At 44.6% G+C, this 15,620-nt stretch overlaps 1 protein-coding gene across 3 annotated transcripts; it reads right to left on the bottom strand.

Moving 5' to 3' along the window:
* Window positions 1-4,791: 4,791 nt before the first annotated feature.
* Window positions 4,792-13,365, bottom strand: uba2 (ubiquitin-like modifier activating enzyme 2). Of its 3 annotated transcripts, XM_069172812.1 has the most exons (18): window positions 13,129-13,365; window positions 11,582-11,665; window positions 11,013-11,083; window positions 10,860-10,924; window positions 10,671-10,771; window positions 10,418-10,539; window positions 9,733-9,800; window positions 9,533-9,654; window positions 9,349-9,448; window positions 9,101-9,252; window positions 7,884-7,977; window positions 7,628-7,740; window positions 7,006-7,161; window positions 6,569-6,665; window positions 5,961-6,066; window positions 5,719-5,864; window positions 5,499-5,547; window positions 5,287-5,463 (listed from the first exon to the last, which is right to left on the bottom strand). In XM_069172812.1, exons 1-18 carry the CDS (start codon window positions 13,267-13,269, stop codon window positions 5,307-5,309), a joined length of 1,944 nt encoding a protein of 647 aa, XP_069028913.1. In that variant the 5' UTR covers window positions 13,270-13,365; the 3' UTR covers window positions 5,287-5,306. The 3 variants fall into 3 exon arrangements, with proteins under 3 accessions (XP_069028912.1, XP_069028911.1, XP_069028913.1); XM_069172811.1 differs by having other exon boundaries at window positions 4,792-5,547; XM_069172810.1 differs by having other exon boundaries at window positions 4,792-5,547; window positions 9,349-9,654.
* Between the last annotated feature and the right edge of the window lie 2,255 nt (window positions 13,366-15,620).

Here is a 15,620-nt window from a genome sequence, read left to right as displayed (position 1 = left end):
AAAAAGTCAGGATGCTGTGGAAAATGTAAACAAGAACCAATTACGATGATTTGCAAATCTTGTAAGCCCCCTTTTTTTTTTTAATTGAAACTAGCCTGAAAACTAAAATTAATACATTTTATTGTATTATTTAACAAAACAACAACACATGCTCATTTTTAAATTTCAGCAGCACGTTTCAAAAGACTGGAAAAGTCGTGTAATGCTTAGAAAAAAATACCTGGTGTCAGATTAACTGGCGAGAAACATTTTTTGGGGTACAAGCGAACGCACCAAAACAAAAACAAAATTAAATCTAAACTCGTTGAATGCAATTTTTTTCAGTTTTATTCAAAGTTCAGAGTGGTCCTGTAAAAAGGACAAAAGAGTTATTATACATGAGTTATACAAACATCTTTCCTGTCAATGGCGATATGAGCGGTCAGTTAAATGTGGGAGGAAACCGGAGCAGACAAGCAGCGATGTCCACCGAGATGACCGAGACCGTTGTTGTTTATCCTACACAACGGCCACTCGATCCCCGCGGCCGAAGGGCTTGCGAACTGCTTCCCCCAGAGACGAGAAGAAGCTCCCGAAGGGACCGGGTTCCTTTTGTTCGGTCTTCAGGAGCTGTCTGATGATACAATTGATCATCTCTTCGCTCGCGGCGTCGTCGGACTTCAATAAACGCAGAAGCATTTCCGGGGAGCCGAAAACCTTTTTGAGAGCCTTGTACATGGCCTTTTCTAGGTTTTGAAACTTCTCTGGCGGGATGTGAAAATCTTCGCCCTCGATTTTAGCCCAGAGTTTGTTAAACAGCCGCAAACTGATGTCGTCGATTTCGTCGATGCGGAGGCATAAACTTGCTTGGTTGGCGACCCGCATGGCGAAACTCTGACAAAGACAATTCAGACCCAGTTTGAATTTTGCTTCCTTCGTTCTCGGATGCTCTTCCGGCATTTTCTTCAACAAGATCCCCATCAGATGTTTTTGGATGGAAGAAGTGACTTTATCGTCGACCACCGGATTGTCGCACCCCAAGAAAAACATGGACTTCCCTGGACCGTCGAACATCACGTGAAGCTTCTTGTAAATGTCCTCGTTGAGCTTTTTAAGCTTCTTGGGGGGGATGTAAAGATCTCTACCTTCGATTTTGGCCAAGAGTTTGGCGGTGAGCCTCGAGCTAATGTCGTAGATTTTTTCCACGGGGAGTCTCAAGCGCGCTTCGTTAGCGGCTCGCTTAATCAGCTGGTCCATGACAGCCATCACGGACATCTCGAACTGTTGCTCAGATTTGGCCTTCATCAGGTGACGTCTGATCGAACGGACGACGGGGAGGGAGGCGAGTTCGTTGTTCAACTCGATGTAAACGATCACCGTGTGCGGAGAGCAGAACCTCGCGCAGAGGTCCTCGTAAATGGCCTCGTCGAGGCCGACGAACTTCTCCGGCGGGATGTCGATATCCTCGTTCTTGAAATCGGCCCAGACTTGGTCGAACAGCCGAGCGGTGATGTCGTCGATTTCCGTCTCGTTGAGTTCGGAGCTGGCGGCCCGCAGAACCAGCGTGCTCACGAGCCCCCTCACGCAACTCTTGAACTTGTCCATCTTCGCCGGTGCTTTCTGCTCCGAAGCCGCCGCGTCGGCCGTCACAGGCGCGACGACCATATCCAGATTGAAGCTGAGAAGACTCATTTCGTCCTCTTCGTCGGACCGCCGCTCCGTAAACTCTAACGTATATGTGGTTTCATCCTGGCAGGCTTTTAAATCTTCGACCTGCCGGCTGACCTCGGTTATTTCTTCACGCGGCGGGGGATGGCGCGCGCGTTGCATCTTCCAGGTGAATTTCTGTATCATCTTTTTGGCGTGGCGCACCATCTTGTTAATCCTGCACGCGGGAGTGACGTAGCACTTCGGCTCCGACTTCGGAGGGTCTTCGAGGGAGAGGGCGGAGTTGACGCTTCGGGTCACCTCTCTGGCGACCAGGCTGGTCAAAGTGTGCGAGCTCTTGCAGCGGACCTCCTCCGTGACGCCCAGGACTTGGGCTAAACTTTGAGGGAGCGTGTCGCCCAGGTTGGACAACACGTGCTCCTTGGAGACGGGCTTCACGTCCGTTTTGATCATTTCCTCCAGCAGCGATTTCGAAACGACTTCGATCACGTTGGACACGAGCCGCGTCAGCGAAGTCTTGGTGTCGTCGTCGGGTTTCCCCTGAATCAGGAGCGTCATTTGATGTGGCGTGAGCTTGTCGAAAAAACGTTCGTACAGCGGGCGAAATGTCTCCACTGTAACTTCTGGGACCTCCGTTTCCTGAAAAAACGTTTCTCCGTTCATTGCTGTGTGTTTTCTCGAATGTTGATGTCGTGCGTCGAAAGAAATCGGTGAAGTTTTCACAAACTGAAGCGTCGCGTGTCGGGAAGACAAGAGAGCGCGTTCGCTGGTAAAATCAATGCAAAGAACGAAAGCTTCCAAACGTCACTGTCAATCTACTAAGCCCCGCCCACAGTGAAATTCCACTTCCGTGATGTCACAAGTAGCCTCCTTATGACATCACAGCAGCACTTACGAAAGCTTGTAAACATCATTTTGGGCGTGGCCGTTGCCGGGCAACCGGCTGTCAACATGCCAAAGCCCCGCCCAAAGAGATTAGGGATTCCTGAAATGTTTTCGCTGGACAAGCGATACAAAACTTCGCCAGGAAAATGAGACGCACGAGCCGACGTGGAGAGACCACCGAGGACAGCTGGTACATCGTGGATTTAGAAGCTCAGCAGGACGACGATGAAACCGCGCTACTTGCGTTTCCAATCCAACCGTTGCCGGGTTTTACGGCGTGGGAATCGACTCAAAAAAGGCGCCGACCGCCTTTCGAGGTCAGGATCAACGGCTTCTTCCCGGAGCTGTGCCCCGCGGCCAAAGAGATACCGCCGCCGTCACCAGAGGTCGACGTCGTTACGACCGAGGCGACTGACTCGGTCGATGCCGCAACGACGGAGGAGGAGGAGGAGGTGGAGGTGGAAGACGAGGAGGAAAAGGAGGAGGAGGAAGAGGAAGAGAGGGAGGAGGAAGAGGAAGAGGGGGAGGAGGAGGACGAGGAGGAGGACGAGGACCAATTCCAGGAGTCGGTGAGGGTTTTTCTTCGGACGCTGGTTTGGTGGGCCGATAAAAAATCGAAGATGCACAGCACGGCGAAAGAGCTCAACCACATCAGCACGCGGCTGTTCCACAAAGTCTGGCCTGAAATCGAGGGTCAATATTTTTACGCCCCCCCGACGGACTTAAAAGACATCGTCAAGGACACTTACAAGGAGTTCCACGCGGAGTTCGGCGACCCAAAGACGGTGATGCATCTACTGTCGGGCGACTACGGAGTGATCGACGACAGGATCGTTTCTTTGATCGAAGAGCAGCTGAGGAAGAAAAACGCAAAGAGACGCGGCAGCTTCTTCTCGGATTTGCGTAAATCCGTCCGCGAGTTCTTCAGACATGGGGCTCGGGTCGGCGTAGTGTAGGATAACGGTTGCTTTCGAAACGAACGCAACGAAGAGCTGCGGGTACGACCCAGTTCCCTTTTATACAGAACCTCGAAACTCTCGAGCTTTGAATAAAATTCAAACAAAAATTACATTCAGCAAGTTTACATTTCAATTTTTTTGTTCTGGTGTTTTTGCTTGGAACCAAAAAAAAAAAAGTTGTTTCCAGGTGTTTCTTTAAGGATTACGCGACTTTTCCAGTCTTTCGTTGGACGCTGTTTTTTGAAACATGTTGCTGTCATGGAATTAACTTCTTTCTTTTTTTTTTTTTTCATAAAACAATAACACTTCTTAGTTTCACCTTTTCTGAGGCCTTTCGGGTCCGGTTGGCTCGGGGATGGGCGGGGTCTCCTGAAGCAGCCGAGAGGTCCCGGCAGGCCAGAAGGTGGTCCCGGATGCTAAAACCTTCGAGGATAGGAAGGAGTTCGGGGAGGCCATGGAGAAGGACTCCGACGACTCAGCCAGCCTGGGAGCGTTGCTTCCTTCGGGATGAGCTGGAAAACGCTACAGACGGGGAGAAAGGGAAGTCCGGGCCGACTCGCTCGACCTGCTGCCACCGCGACCCGATGCCGGAAAAGCGGAAGAAAAAGTCAACCGAAGGATTCTTCTCTTCGCCCTCGATGGTTTGGCTCGGTTAAGTTTAGGCAACTTGGTTAAAGTTTCTGAAAGATTGTTTATATATATTCAAATGTGCACAAATTATCACAATAAAAATTAGACAAAAGAAGAAGCCTCTGCAGTCGTTGCGTTTATTTCTTCATCAAATTGGTCCAAAAGGGCTCTCATAGCTTTCTGGGTTTTTTTTCCAGTCAGATCACAATAAGAGGAAGAAATTATGGACTTGAGGCAGACGGCAGCAGCTCAAGTGCTTCCGGACTTCGCTGCCATTAAAGATGACCCGGTTCGACCTCCGCAGAATGAAACCGAGCTCCCAACCCCGCGGTTCTCGTCTTTTTAAAGTCACCGCTTCTTTACTCGGACACAACCGAGTCATACAAATAGAAAGCAACTGGAACATCTTTACGTTACACAACTACTACTACTACTAACCTGGGTCTGACTCCGAGCCTTTGGAGAGCCGCGGTCGGCTCCTCTTCGCGGCTGTTTGCCCTTTTTTTTTTTTTTTTTTTTTTTTTTTCCCTGCAGCCGAAAACACACATTAGTTTGTAGAAAAGAGGTAGCAAACTAACCCCCCCCCCCGGCACGGGACTCCACTTCGTGCCGCTGTGCTTTTTTTTTTACGTCCAGCGCCGCCATCCAAACCGCCGCTCGACATCACAACGCCAGAAAACATTTTGTTTTAATATTTTTGAAACTTGACGACAAAGCACAAAAACACTCTGACTTGTGTAGCATGAGAAATACAGCACGTTTATAAAAAAATACAAAAAAAACAAAATACTTTTTTTCTTCTTTTTTTTTTAACCATTGAGAAACATTTTATCATCGGGACCAGAAATGAACAGAAAAAAAACGACAACAAAACAAGGTGTGTGTGGATTTTTTTTTCCAAAAACGGTTTTCTATTTAAACACGTATAGAACCTATTTACAGCATCGTGTCGGAGAGCGGAGGGAGTATGAAAGCACAGACAGGAAGTGACGGACCGGTTGGGGGGAGGGAAGGGGGGGGGGGTTGTTCTTCATAAAAGTGGTGTGTTTTTTTTTTTTATTTAAGCCTGCTGCCTGTCTGGAGTCAAAAGGACAAGCGTTTAAAGAGTTCTCAGTCCTTCAGGATACTATGCGTGTGTGTGTGTGTGTGTGTGTGTGTGTGGGGGGGGGGGGGGGGGGGGGGGGGTTAGTCCAGAGCAATGATGTCATCGTCGTCGCTGGCAGCGGCGGCTGCACTGGATTGGTCAGTCCGTGGGCGCTTGTTGGAAGTCTCACCGCTTTCTGTGTCCAGGTGTTTCCTCTTCCTCTCGCCAGCCGCCGCCGAGCTGGACGACGGCCCCCCCCTCCTCCTCCTTCTCCTTCGGCCCCTCCCCCCCCCTCCTCCTCCTCGGAGTCGACGATCATGATGTCGTCGTCCTCGGCCGGAGCTGAAATGAAAGAGAAGACCGTCATGCATCTTACATGACAGCTCCGACTGTCAAAACAAAGTTCGTTAAAGAAAAAGTTGTTTTTTTCTTCTTCCAAGTTTAAAAGTTAACAATTTGTCACGTGACTCAGCATTTCTGCTCTTTCTCATTTATCCTAGAGACGACTCCGACCTTTAGAGGACGTCGACGGCTGGGCGGAGTCTTTGTTGCCGTTGGTGATGCTGTTGACCTCCTCCTGCTGCTTGCTCGGAGGGGGCGGGGCTTTGTCCGGGGCCTCTCCTACGACCTCGAACTCCACATCCCGCTCGAGCTCCTCGCTGCAGACGAACAAGAAAAAAAAAAAAAAAATGAAGAAAGTCACATCACGTGCCTGCTGTGCGTTTCATTCATTCACGTGTTCAGAAGGGACATACGTGTGCAGGACGTTGATGAGGAGCGTGTAGTCTTGGAGGAAGTCGTCGGCTTGGAGGCGGCTGCAGTTACGGATCCCGAAGTCGGAGAGGAATTTGTCGTTGTTGGCTGTGAAGAGAGACGACGGGCAGACGATTCACGTGAGGACGAAACCGCTCGTTGACTCTTCGCATGTTTAAAGGACAATTTAACAGGAAGTCAAAACGGTTTTCTGGCTGCCGTCCGTCTGAACAGGAAAATGCAACTCTTGAATGATTTGTTGACGAGCGCGAAGGAGATTAAAAAAAAAACAAACACGAATTTCAATAACACGATGTAGAAAAAAATACTTCATGGAAAATATTTGAATAACTGGCAACTAAAATTGAAAACAAAACTCCAGGATATTCAATGACATGGCCGCAAATAAAAATGCTTGAATACGTTGACTTTCCGCATCTGAAATAAGACTTTTTCTTTAATAATTCTGTTTGATCACAACTGGGACTTACGGCCTCTTTCTACCATCCGTCTTCAAAACAGCCTGAAGTTCAAAGCTTCAAAGTCTTAAAAAAAATAAAAATAAATACATTTTTAAAAAAAGTGCGAGAATTAATGAACTCTTCCTCACCCTCCGTCTCTCCTTCCTCCGAGGAGATGAGGATGGTTCCTTTCCCGTCTTCTATCTGAACGTCCGGCGCCACCATGCCGAACCTCTCCTTCAGGATCTGAACAGAAAGATGAAAGAAAAACATGAAGTCAGCTGTTGGATAAAAAAAGAAATGTCCAACCTTTTTTTTTCCCCACTTGGGGCCACCTGGCTCAAAACTGCCGAGTCAGCTTTTTTTGTTGTTTTCTTCTCTACCTTTGGGCCGGCCGAGTCCTACAAGTTACACGTGGCAAACGTGTTAAAACACCGGCTCTATGATGGTGAACCGGTTGACACCTTTTTTTTCTTTTCTTTTGGATATGCTGATCACGGTTATCATGGATGTTTTGTTCCTCCTACACGGCATCATGTCAACAAGGCCGGCGGTAAAACTCGGTGGGGGCGTGCGGTAACTTTACCCTGTCCTGCAGAGAGAGCACCGTGGTTTTGTGGACGTCGAGTTTGACCGTGACTTCGGGTTTGCTGGCGCAGACGTAGCAGTTGGTGCTGGGCGGGTCCAGGATGCACGGGACCAGCAGCTTCTTCCTCAGGTTGGGACACTTGTTCAGGAAGATCTGGAGGCGGGGGGGACAAAAAAAAAAAAAAAAAAGGAGATGGACGTGAACGGAGGACTCGACTTGGCTTGTGAGGCACCTGCTGAAGAAAAAAAGAGACCCGTTCGTGAATCAAAAGAAGTTTTAGAGATCTCTCAGTTTAGACACATAGGAGCCAAAAAACAAAACAACGAATCAGACTTCTGCACTACAGGCCTGTCAATCAAACAAACACCCCCCCCCAAACCTGGCACTAATATGTAATCAATGTTGGTATTATTTTCAGATTAATAAAAAGGAGCAACTTTCGCAAATGACACCGTAAAGAATCGAGGGAAACATTTAATGACTCGACGGATTTCTATATCAATAAGTTAAATGCGAGCCTGTGGAGGCGGAGCCTTTTTTGGAGCCAGTCCCCCCCCCCCCCAGTTACTTTGACCTTTGACCTATAATATCAAACTCATTGATGTGTCGCCGAGCTGACCGTGCGGCAGGATTCCAGCTCCCCGGACAGGATCTTCAGCCCCTCCAGCACGATGAGTCCGGCGATGACGGCGTTGGTCGTCGCGATGGCCGGGATGATGTTACCCGCCATGGCTGAAAAAAACAAAAACAAACACATCACTTTATAGTCCTGATTGGAGATTACTAGTCTCAGTCTTTAACGTCTGAACCACAGAAAGTCACTTCCTGTTGAGGGAAAAAAAAAAAAGAGAGACACGACGAGTATATGAACTTACACTTCACGTCGAAGCGACTCTTCATGTTCATACTGAAGATGTGCATGCGAAGGTTGGACGCCGCGGTGACAAAGTCCATAGCAGGAGGGTTGTCCTGATGTCAAGAGGAAGGATGTCGTTATACTATTATAATATTAATAATAATAGCAACATATAATATAACATTAATCAGACGATACTATAACTCACCTCTGGCCAAATCCATCACACAACAATAACACTGTTGCTTAGTTTAGTTTAATTTAATATTATTATATTTTTAATTTGTATATAATGTAAATTTATTTCCTTGTTGTTTTTTTTTATATTTCATTTTTTTACTACCTTTATTTTTAACTGTCATTTTTATTGCTTTGCCATGTATTTTTTCCTTTTGAGGGATTAATAAAGTATCTATCCATCTATCTATCTATCTATCTGTCTGTCTATCTGTCTATCTATCTATCTATCTATCTATCTATCTGTCTATCTATCTATCTATCTATCTATCTATCTATCTATCTATCTATCTATCTATCTATATGCAGCACAAACATTTCATTATAGAAGTAGAAAAATTTTAAAGATTTAAAAAGAACGAGTTTTAACATGTTCTCCACCACCTGTACACTCTTTGTCATCTGGTTGACATGTATTTTGTGTTTTTCTTTTTATTCTTGTAACCAATATTTGTTTTTTCTAATTGTACTCAATCCAACGGGACTCATGTCCTTGTTAACTTTTTCCAGTCCGTAAAACGTCATTCAGCTTTCAGTAATTAAATCACCAACTAATAATATCTTGCACGTAAATCTGACGGCCACTAGAGGGCAGAGCTGCATTTCTAAAAGGAGCAAAACAAATAATAATAAAAGGCTGTTTTTACTCCTGATAAACCTGGTAATTCACTGCCACGTTTTTTGTCTTCTTCTTTTAAGTTTTGCAGCACATCACGGGGAGCAGAGGAAGTTTATATTTCAGTGTTTTCTTTTCAAATCTGCATCGTATATTTACGACATGTTTCTGGAGATATTTACATTTTTATCATCTCTACAGAACCACTGATTCATAAAGACACGCGTGCAGAGATAATAATAATAATTAAAAAAAGAAAAGCAAAACAAAAACCCCGAGATGATGGAACACACACACACACACACACACACACACACACACACACACACACACACACACACACACACACACACACTTGTACGTCGTGTGTTTGCCATGTTCACCTTGTCCCAGACCAGCTCGGCTCCCTCGCCCTTCTCCTGCAGCTGCGAGGACAGAGTCTCCACGCTGTGCCGGAACAGCTGGCAGCAGCCCCAAACGCCCAGAACCTGCTGGTCCTTCAGACCCGAGGACGGCGTCTCCTCCTGAGGACGCACTGCGGACAAACGCGGGACGACGCACGGATGAAAACTAAACTGCAGCACAGACGTAGTCGGAATAATTGAAATCAAATTAAAATTTAAAGACATACTGCTGTTCTCCAGCTGCTGCCAGTCCAGAGGTGTCGGAGCTTTCCTCTTCTTCCACAGCTTGTCCATGGTCAGCAGGTACATGATGTCATCTTTGAAGAGCTGCGGGAGGAGAGTTGACGTTAACATAAAGTATCGCTCCGCTCGCCTCGCGCAGCCCGTTATTTTATTTTTTGGGGGTCTGACCTTGTTGAAGAGTTTGACGGGGTCGTATCCGGTGGAGCGAGCCCAGTTCTTGGTGGAGACGCGCTTGATGTCCCCGTCCTTCTCGGAGGCCGTGGCGCGAGCTTCCGTCTCCTCGGGTTTCCCTGTTTTACAGAGAATTAACGAGTTTAAAAATAAATAAATGAAAAAAAAAAAAAAAAACTGCAGCGCAGTCAACTCACATGCAGCCTCTGGGTCCGCCGTGTCGGGAGACACCTCTTGATCTGCGTCCTCTTCTCCAAACAGCTGACTAGAAAAGCGACCAAAACAAAACAAACAAACAAACAAACAAAACAAAAAACAGTGGACTCAAAGTGTAATTGATTGAGGATATCTGGTAAAGTCAGTGAGGGGCAGCGACCTGGTTTAAAAGTTTTGGATCTGCACATTAAAAGCCAAACAATACTCCGGTTTGAATGTCTTTTGTAACTGTACTTTCATGTATTTTTTTTTTTTCTCTCTTTAGGAAACTGGGTCAAATGTTACTTAATGTTCAAATGTGTGTTTAAACTATTAGGAGATTTTAAGATTTTTGATTAATATCTTGACATTTGATTTCTAGTCCGTGATATTATGTTTTCCTATCATGTGTCTTTTACCTGCTCCTCCATGGAGTGTGGTGACAGTTCATTGGTCCATACGGGTCATGTGACCACTGACCAAACACATATAAGGAACAAAACCCGAACGAAGGCCTCAGAGGCTGAAACGCGTTTGTACTATGATTGAATTAGCCGTGACTGATTAAGGGCTTTTGAGTTAAAATCACCCTCTTCAGTGCCTCAGATTTCTTCAAGTTTGGGTGTAAATGCGCAGATCCATTTCTCATTATTACTGTCCAGTTACGATTTGAGAGCGGAGCCTCACTTGAAGAGATACTTGGCCCAGACGATGCAGTGGATGGGCTCGGACGGCGTGTTTCTGATGGTGCATCCCGGGAAGGTCTTCTGGGTGGGCTTCGGCTGGCACTCGTAGCACTCTGTCAGTCCCTTTGGGGGAGGATGGGGGGGGGGAATGAGAAGGTGAGACGTTCACAGTGGCTCCTCCTCCTTTGCAGGTTTTTAGTGGAGAGAATATTAATGCTTTAAGATTTTTAAGCGTTAAAAATAGTCGTTTCTACCTTCTTGATGACCGAGACCTGTCCGAGGTATCCAGCGGTGCCGCTCTCGATCAGCGGGATATCAGCTGCCAGACACATCCGGTTCACGTGGTTACGGGCAGCTGGGGGAGACGAGAATTATTATTATTATTATTTTTGATATTCAGGTCATTTGAATTGCATTTGGCAGAAACGGATAACATCTCACACCTCTGTTGTCCAGAGCGTTCATCACCAGCATGAACTTTCTAAAGAACTCCGTGTTGTAATCAGGGCTGTCGGAAAGAAAGAAGACATGATTTGTAATCACGTCACGGGATCGGCTGATGAAAACAAAAAAGTCTCGGCCCTACCGAAACTCACTTCATGATGCTGTCGTGGTAGGCGGTGATGTTGGCGCTGGGACAGAACTGCAGGGCGCTCTCCTTGGCAACCTGAGAAAACAAACGGGAAGGACGACGGAGGTCAGCCACATGTGCTGGGTTTCAGATGTTGTACTTCCAACTGTCGAGTACGGAAACATTGCAAACGCCCTAAACGGTTGCCATCTTGGCTCCGTAAGGGAAAAAGGGGGGCGGGGCCTACCGGCATGAAGAATTTCAAAATTAAAAGCATCTGAGGGAAGCTACAGATGTTCCTGAACAACCACGCACCCAAAAAAAAAAGTTTCGCTTTTTTTCTCGCTGTTGCTGGAAAAATTTATCAATATGTTTATTGAGTGTGTTAAAACAGAAAACACGCTGATTTCTGGGTAAAATAATTCAAAGCTGCAGATATATATTTTTTTTTTTGTGTGTTCACACGCTGGAGGTTATTTCAGGTCAGTCTGCAGGTTTGAAACAACGCTACTCTGTCAAAATACATACATATATATATATATATACATACATACATACATACATACATACATACATACATACATACATACATACCTGTGCTTTAGACTTGCCAACATGCTTCTTCTGAAAGAGGAACTGACGGTTCAGGTTGCTGACGTCGATTGTGTCCAAGTCAATCTGCCCGAAAACAATCAAAAACAAAAACGTGATATTTATGGCGGTTTGAAATCAACCTGTCGAACACAGTTTAGTAATAGAAACTGTTTGGAAAAGAAATAACCAAAGAATCTATAGATTTACTGTTTTCATGGCAGACAAGAGACGATTTTTTTCTGCGATAGTCAGGACAAAAAAAACCTTCAGAATGACGTCACGGTTGTTTTTCAACCATTTTTCGATTGTTTTTATTCTTTTGTTATTATTATTATTATAGTTTTCTGTTCTTTCTTTTTGCAGTGTTCTGCTTCCCTGATTAGGTCAAATGTTCCCCCCACACCCCGCCGACCTCCTGGACCTCCTGTCCAAGATTGCCATTATTTACATTTAGATTGCAGAGTCTGGTTGATTCCCAGTTAGGAAGAAGAAAAGAAAAAAAAAAGAAAAACACTCACAAGACTTTTAAAAATAGAAATATGAGAGTGTGTGAGAGAAACACCTCCAGGAAAGTCTCCCTTCATTTCCTCACTCCCGACGCCACGACTTCCATCATAATTAGTATTTTATCATCCCAGAAAACCCTTAAGACTTTAATTATGTAGCTCCCGATCCCTCGATCCAAAATTCTGCACTCGGGCAGCCTTGTTAATTTAATTGTAGCTTTAAGGACTGAAAAAAACTAAAACACACACTTCTCTCTTCACACTGAAGGTCGCAGGTGTGAACGCCTGCAGGAGTCGAAACAGAAGCTGGTTTTCATCTGTAGGAGTGTTTTACTCTACCTCACAGCCCATAATGTCAAAACAGGTACCTGCTTCTTCTTTGGTAGGTCAAATATGCACACTGATCTAAATCTGGTAAAAAATAAATAAATAAATATTTAAAAAACACCAAGAAAATGCTCAAAATGTTTGCATTGTTATTTCCTTATGTAGTATAACTGAGGTGGATATATTTGGTGGGAAATGTTTTGCTTTACAATTAAATATCCTTTTTTTTTTTTTTTTTTTAACTATTATCATTATTATCATAACTATATTTGTATAAAAATTTTCCCCCAAAATTGGGAGTTGATAATAAACAAAGAACCTAAAAAAAAAAAAAAAATCTCAGAAGTTCACAACAGAAAACAACACACACACACACCTCATATATAAATACCGAGATGTCAAAGCGTGTCTGTGTCACGTTTCAGCTCGACGTCACATTACTACGCGAACTTAAAGCCGCTTTAATGGCGCCAAACGCTCCGGCTAACGTCGCCGCGGCGCCGCTCGTATTTCCACAACTTCTTAATGAACTCAGAGAGAGGGAGGAGGGGTGGAGGAGGGGTGGAGGGGTATCAACAAACAAACAAACACCCCCCACCGGCGTTTTCCACCTTCGACCCGCCACGTCTCAGGAATTAGACCGAGCCCGCAGCACAAAGACCCCGGCTAGCATGCTAACGAGCTACACACAAACAAACAGAAAGCGGGACGGACCACTTCGATGTTCTTGAAGCCGGTGAGGACGAGGTTCTTCAGCAGCTCGCAGCCGATCCCTCCGGCTCCCACCACCAGCACCTTGCAGGCGGAAAGGGAGTCGGCCAGCTCCTTGCGGAGGGAACCCACTAGTTGGACCATGACGATCGGCTAAGAGAGCAGATTCAAAGGAGCCTGTAGCACCGGGAGGCTAACGGCTAGCTTCTTCTTCTTCTTCTTCTCCTCCGAACACACAAATCCCGCCCACTTCCGGGGTCAGCTCACTTTCTTCTTCTCCTGTGGAATTGTTCGGCTCTTGTTGTCTTAGCGCCCTCTTTTGAAATTCTTCAATTCTTTTTGCACTTAAAAAAAACCTTTTCCTTTGCATTTCTATGAGCTTTCACTTTATCACAGAAGAGAAAATGTTCGTTTATTTCTTAGTGGACTAAATTACTTGACTGTAACAGAAATAAAAACAGTGAGTAGATGAGCTAAAATAAAAACAAATCTATGACAATTAAAACAATTTAAAAGAAATTCAATTCAATTTCATTCAAAGTTTGATAAAAGACTAAAACAGATACACGAAGAGGTAAAAACAGCTCAAATGTATAAATACACAATTAAACAGTGCAGTTGTCATTACCTTTCTTTAACTGCACATCTTATACACATTTCTATGTTTATATTATAATATTTTGTACATTCATGTTTGATCTTTTTGTCCTATTTTTATTTTTGTATTCACCTGTTGCTTTTATTTACTTTTACGTAGCTGATGATCGGTATTCCACTGCACGTTGTGTACTTGCATGTGAATTTGGACTTTTTTTTTTTTTTTTTAATGGAATAAAACCAGATTACAACGCTCTGCATGTTGTCCGCTCCGGCGGAGCCAAATAAATCTAAGTGTTTGTGCAGGGAAGCGTCACATTTACGACTCTGACCTTTTCCGATGGCATCATATAAATGACTTCCTCTAAAAAAAAAAAAAGAAGAGTAACATCATTCACGGGGAAATCTAGCTTCTACACTTTGGACAGTGTTTTTCTCACACTCTCATGTTTATTGTGCTGTGTGTGTGTGTGTGTGTGTGTGTGTGTGTGTGTGTGTGTGTGTGAGGGGGGTGGGGGGGGGCGGGGGGGAGACATAGGAGGCAATGACCTTGTGCCCTACTTAAAAAAGCCAAACATGTACAATAAGTTAAGACCTCACGTGGAACCGGGTTTGCTCTCGGGAGGATTGCGCAATCTGACTGAAGCACTATTTCGCCTATTTGTGGCTTTAGGATGTTTGATTTACTGTCACATTTTGGCAAAAAGTTTTTTATTTCACTCATAAATATCTTTTTGTAAATGAATTTAAAAGCCATCAGCCTCCTGGAACATGAAACAAGACACGAGCCGAGTTCTTTAAACGCTCTAATTAACGGATTACGATTGGACCGTCAGCTCACCCGCTGCTCTCGTGACAGCCTGTCGCGTCGTTACCGTGGCAACAGCAAGATTATGACGACGCTTTGATTACGTTGCCTTCCAGAGCCATCTGACATTTGGGAGGTTCAAAAAAATAACACTAACCCAACAAAGTGGTATTCTGTGTCTATAAGGTACAAGAAAGGCTCGACAAGCATGTATTGTTGTAGTAAGTACATAAAAAAAAAATCAATAGTACCCTTTTTAAACCCTTGATCTTTAAAGTAAAAGGAGCAATACTCCCAATATAAGAAAAAATACATTTAAATTTCAATACTTAAAAGTCTCACTGAGATTAAATAATGCGCATGCGCCCTCGGGTCCTGAACGCATCACTGTAGTGCCAATAATAACGTTAAAGCATCACCCGAGAGTGTAATATTGCGATTATACAAGCTACCATCTAAATAAAACATGTCAAGAAAATGTTTTCACATTGTGGGGGCAATTCGCTCTCTAAATATAAAACTTTTTGTTGGCGCAATCTTTTTGGCAACAATCTTTTTATCAAGTCGCGTCAGTAGAAGCGAATGTAATGTATGAAATGTTTACCACCCCAGGAAGTAGTCCGACCCTTAGCAACGACCCTAGCAACAGAGACGAGATCTGGTCCCGTTTTTATTGCTTTCTAGAGATCGTTTCTCAAACTGAATAAATGCAGCACGTAGAAACACTAGACTGCTCAGCTAGCTTAGTCTCGTTGTAAGTAAGATATCTGATGAAAAAAAGATGTGAATTGAGTCTTGTATTTTATGTGATTTTAGCACCGTGTCATGTGTTAAAACAAGCTAGCCGCCACTGGGATTCTAAATTGCGTGACTATCTGTAGTGTTACGGTACGGTTGCTCGGGGCGACCAAAAATGGATCAAAAGGGTCACATTTAATATAACAAGTAAAAACATTTTATTCCATATTATATGAAATTCAATTTCAATTTTATATTCTCATGGAGAAGTCGTAGTGATATTTCTAGTGATGAGCAGGGTGTGTTGTCATGGTGATTCGAGCACGTTTCCAAATGTTCAGTTGACCAATGA

This window comes from Embiotoca jacksoni, unplaced genomic scaffold (assembly GCF_022577435.1).
Source record: "Embiotoca jacksoni isolate LCO1_2020_lvr unplaced genomic scaffold, fEmbJac1.0.p SCAF_55, whole genome shotgun sequence".
NCBI classification, from domain to species: Eukaryota; Metazoa; Chordata; class Actinopteri; family Embiotocidae; genus Embiotoca; species Embiotoca jacksoni.
This window is presented reverse-complemented; position numbering and strand designations above follow the sequence as displayed.

Coding starts and splice junctions, on each gene's coding strand:
- uba2 (XM_069172810.1), bottom strand. CDS start 13,269: ATGGTCCAACTAGTGGGTTCCCTCCGCAAGGAGCTGGCCGACTCCCTT. Junction 10,925..11,012: donor TACCACGACAGCATCATGAA/GTGAGTTTCGGT, acceptor TCTTTCCGACAG/CCCTGATTACAACACGGAGT. Junction 5,865..5,960: donor CTCATCAACGTCCTGCACAC/GTATGTCCCTTC, acceptor GTTCGTCTGCAG/CGAGGAGCTCGAGCGGGATG.